Source organism: Arachis ipaensis, chromosome B07 (assembly GCF_000816755.2).
Source record: "Arachis ipaensis cultivar K30076 chromosome B07, Araip1.1, whole genome shotgun sequence".
NCBI classification, from domain to species: domain Eukaryota; kingdom Viridiplantae; phylum Streptophyta; class Magnoliopsida; order Fabales; family Fabaceae; genus Arachis; species Arachis ipaensis.
Genome location: NC_029791.2, coordinates 31,987,642 through 31,992,368, shown reverse-complemented (window position 1 = coordinate 31,992,368; position 4,727 = coordinate 31,987,642). Strand labels below are relative to the sequence as shown.

Below are 4,727 nucleotides of genomic sequence, written 5' to 3'. Positions count from 1 at the left end.
ATAATAATGTGGGAAAAAAAATAAAAAACCAATTTTTATTTATCTAGTATTACTTAATTTTAGGGTTTAGGTTTATAATTTAGTATTTAAAAATAAAAATTTATGATTTAAGATGTATAATTTAATAATTTTGAAGAAGTTAGTTGACGTTGGGTTGAAAATAGTTGACCCTAACATTACTCATGCAAAAATTGTAGCTCCAACTTGCAACTGTGATTATATATAGCTTATCATAATTTAAGAGTAGAGAATGAGTCCAATTCATAAACTATCTAACTGAACTTATTTTACTCTCAAAAACTAATTCAAAAAGTGAGAGAATATTCGTACTTAGATATTACCTAAAAGTCATATCCTTGGAAAATATAAAACTTGTAATAAGAGTTACAAAAATAATTATTTCAGTTTTAGAGACAGGTTAAGTGTATGTATATAGTTGTCCAGTTTTGAGTTCAGTTTGCATGCTGTTATATATGAATTTTTCGAACTCTCCAAAAATTGATGAATGATTGAACTTTGTCTAAGTGACAAATTAACCGCTTTGAACTTTTTAAAAGAAAAGTGTATTTGATAAAAAGTTAAAAGATACACACGAATCGATTCTATCAACATCCTCTGTTTACTCCTATCATCTGTTTTACCTAACCCAAATTATTTGGTACTTAAATGCTTGTCACTTTTCTGGTCAGGCTACTTTGTTTGATACAAAAATTCGTAGAGGTCAAATTGAAATGTTTCTCAAATATATATATATTTTAATATCTTAGTATTTTGGATTAAGTTGTAATATCTAATATGTTTCTATCATTTTGATCACTTAATCCGTTGGTTTATGGTTACAAATGGTTGCCTTGGTAGTCGGGTAAGGGTTTTTGTCTAGTTTTGACATGTGCAACAAATACAATTCATTCCATCTGCAATAATTGATCAAAAGAATGTTGTTTTCAGTTTTGGAAGCTTTAGCTACCTCAAACGTACTCTATAATATTGGAATATGAAAAAACGATTTTGTTAGGTACACTATGACTTTTTTAAATAATGTGAATAATAAATTTTAAAATTGACACAATAAAGTAAAAAAACATTCTATTTTTAAATTATTTCTTAAACCTTAATATTAGAATAATTATCCGCACACTTAGTAAATTGAACATCTAGCTATTGTTAACTGTGCATGAGTAAATCGAATAAAAAATAAATAACAATCCAATTAAAAATAATCAACATAATCATTTGCATACCTATTGAATTGAACATCCAATATATTTATTGTTCACATTATTTATTATTTTTACTGTCTCTTTATACTTTTTCATGAAAAAGAATAATGGGGGACGAAGTAAAGCAGACTTTTCCAAGTAGACCTGTCTTGGTAGTAATCATTAGGGAACAAATTAAATTTTTCTATTTTTTTTATTTTAAAGATGCATGTATGAATTTTATTTCACTAAATGTCAATTTTTATTTTTGATCACTTGTTCGAAGGATAAACATCTATCCACAATTCAAAAATCTCTAATAAGTTTTCACTTATTCAAATAATTAGTCTAAGCAGTCGTAATAAACCATAATCTGTTAATGTGTCAAAGGCCACTTAGATTAATTATATAAATAGTTAAAAATTAATTAAAATTTTTTAAATTGTAGAAGAGTATTTTATCTTTCAAACAATAATTAAAAATCGAAAAGAACATTTATTCTAATAATAATCATGAAAATTTATTGATTGATGACACTATAATAATTATCTTAAGTGATTTTTATTTTTATATGTATTCGGTCTAATTAAAGATCATATCTTAAAAACATTTTGAACAGGAAGAATGATGCGGAGAAGAGAGTAGTGAATCTTCCAGCTCAACAACTTGGAAACACAGAAATGCCTATGGAAGATGGATTCACTTGGAGAAAATATGGTCAGAAAGAAATACTTGGTTCTAAGTATCAAAGGTATATATGCTTAATTAATTAATTAATTAATGAATTAATTATTAATTTAGTTAAATTGAGTGGATATACTTAATCAATTTAACCCGTCAACTAGGTCGCTTGCTAGCTAGCATGAATTGAGGGATTAAAGTAGTCCTAATAAAAGTAATGGACCCATATTAATAACTTGCTTCCATTGAATGAGTAAAACTTAAATTAAAAGCGTACACACATACTTGTAATAATAATAATAGTCCACTGAAAATTATTTATATATATATAACGTTGACGGGTATTGCGCATGTTAATTAGAGTTTGACACCATCAATTCAATGCTTATAGAATACTACATACATTGTTAAGAAGACCTCTTTACTCTTTCTCTCTTTTGTGTGAGACTTGTTTCTTCTGTCTGAAAATTCACTGGCACAATTCAAGGGCCCAGAAGTAGTTGACCCATTCACACGTTGACCTGTTATTTGCACATAATGTCTCTCTTAGATGCATGCCATGTAATAAAGACCATAAAGTGACAACTTGGCTAGCTAGCTAACATTGAAAGTTCAACACAATACATATACTTTTTAATTTCAATAATATTGACATATATAATTTAATTTAAAAGAAAGAACAAATAATAATGCAACACATTTAGCTAAGTTGATTGATGAGAAATTAATTAAGAATCTTATATATTAGTTTAGGAATATAATTATTTATATTATATATCTCCTATAACCATGTATAAAGAATAAAAAGTGAAGAATTTATAGAATAAGAGACCGATAAATTTAGTGTCTTAATATATTTTGATGAGTTGGATATTGTGTTTTTATAATGTGTTATCTCATTTATTTAAACTTTTTATTTTTAGGATGACTCAACATAAATTAATCATTTTGATTATCTATACAATTAAAAGAATAATTTACAGACAGATAAAAAAAATTACTTTTATCATTAGTATGACTTCTTAGATAAATATCAAGAAATTATGTTATTTGAACTATTACCCATTTGATTTGCATCGGTCATTAGTTGATGAATAATGATGTTTAAAATTAAAGTGAGAATATTAATTAATAAGATGATGAATAATAATGTTTGGTTAAATCACAGGAGTTATTACAGGTGCACCCATCAGAAACAATATGGATGCCCAGCAAAGAAACAAGTGCAGAAAATTGATAACAATCCAAACATATTTGAAGTAACATACGTTGGCGATCACACATGCCACATGTCATCAACAGCACCATCAACATTTCCACAGCAACTTCAACTTGATAACATTAACATAATGCCTCCCAATAATCCTCTTCAAGGAGCAGGAGGACCTAACACTTCCTCTCCTTCTTCTTCTATGTGGATGCACTCAGTTAGCCTCAGTCTCGGCGGCGGCGGCGGCGATGGCAGCAGCAGCGGTGGTGCTGGACCGTCTACTTTGAAATACGGTGTCGGCGGTGCTGATTATCTGGTGGCGGATATGGCTGATGTTATGTTTAATTCTGGGAGTAGCAGTGGGAATTGCAGTATGGAATCTCTCTTCCCTACTTCTGATGATAAATGGGATCCAAGTGAAAAGAAAACCTGATCAACATGATTAAATGGAATCTCTCTTTCACTCTTCTCTGTTCAAGAATTTAACATTTCTCTAGAAATTCTTACATGTTTCTTCGGCTGTAGATGCTCGTTTCTTATTTATCATTCGATAGATGCCATGGTTATTATATTAATAGCCTTTGTTATTTTCCATTTTCACTGTGTAATAATGTTTATGGTAAAATACACCCCTTTTTTTTTAATTCGTCAAAAATCTTAAAAACATTCTTAAAATTTATTTTATTTTAATTTTATTTCAAAAAATTTTTATTTGTATCAAATATATTTTTTGATAGATATATTTTCAAGACGTAAGGATCAACTTAGTAATAATGTCTAATAACTAAGAGTCGGATTGTGTTTGACTTGTTTATCCTAAAAATTATTCTTATAAAATTATTGATGAATTAATCATAAACTTAAAAAAAATTAATTATCATATTTTTTATGTAAATAAAAATTTTTTTGAGCAAAATTAAAATTAAAAAATATTTTAAATTTTTTTAACAAATTTTAGAAATAACAAATATACTTAAACCTAATTTTTATTTTCATAATTATTGTTGAAGTATTCGACTATGAGTAAAATTAAGCATCGATCAGTTAGCATAATTGGTTAGACTTCTTGCTACTTGAGTTAGTTATGTCTGTCTTAACTACGCAAGGTATATAAGCTGAGAAATAGAGAGAATTAGCTAGAGCTTGTAATCATTCTTTCCAGGGAAGACATTTCTCAATCTTCTCTCAATAAGCTCCCCCTTCTGTAATTGATTCACTCTTTCTATAAAAATATCAAATACACATCAAAAATTAACAATTAAATTAGTTATTTTATATATATATATATATATTATTTAATTTTAGTATATATTTTATATTTTAATATATATTTTACACTAATACTTAATTTAATAGTTAATTTTTTTATGTTCACCTAACATCATTACTCTATGTAACTTTTCTCTTACTGTATAATTAGTTCTCCTCTCTTTCTCTGCTTCACTTCCATTCTTGCATTTCTTTTTCTCTTTCTTATTCTTCTCCAAGCAAACCATTTCTTTTCTCAACTATTTTAACAACTTTTCATAATATAATTGTTTATTTTCAATTTTTAAAACGTTTTAAAATACTTGTCTAATTTATAATAATATTTAGGTATTAATTTTTATGTTATTTTTGTTCTTCATAGAGAAGTG

General features: G+C 27.0%; 1 protein-coding gene across 1 annotated transcript in view; it reads left to right on the top strand.

Moving 5' to 3' along the window:
* The window catches only part of LOC107607129 (WRKY transcription factor 55), a 4,546-nt gene extending 805 nt beyond the window's left edge, over positions 1-3,741 (top strand). Inside the window, exons 2-3 of the mRNA XM_016309111.2 lie at positions 1,819-1,950; positions 3,049-3,741. Of these exons, the coding sequence (XP_016164597.1) occupies positions 1,819-1,950; positions 3,049-3,523 (607 nt within the window). The 3' untranslated portion in view covers positions 3,524-3,741. The remainder of the gene's footprint in view (positions 1-1,818; positions 1,951-3,048) is intronic.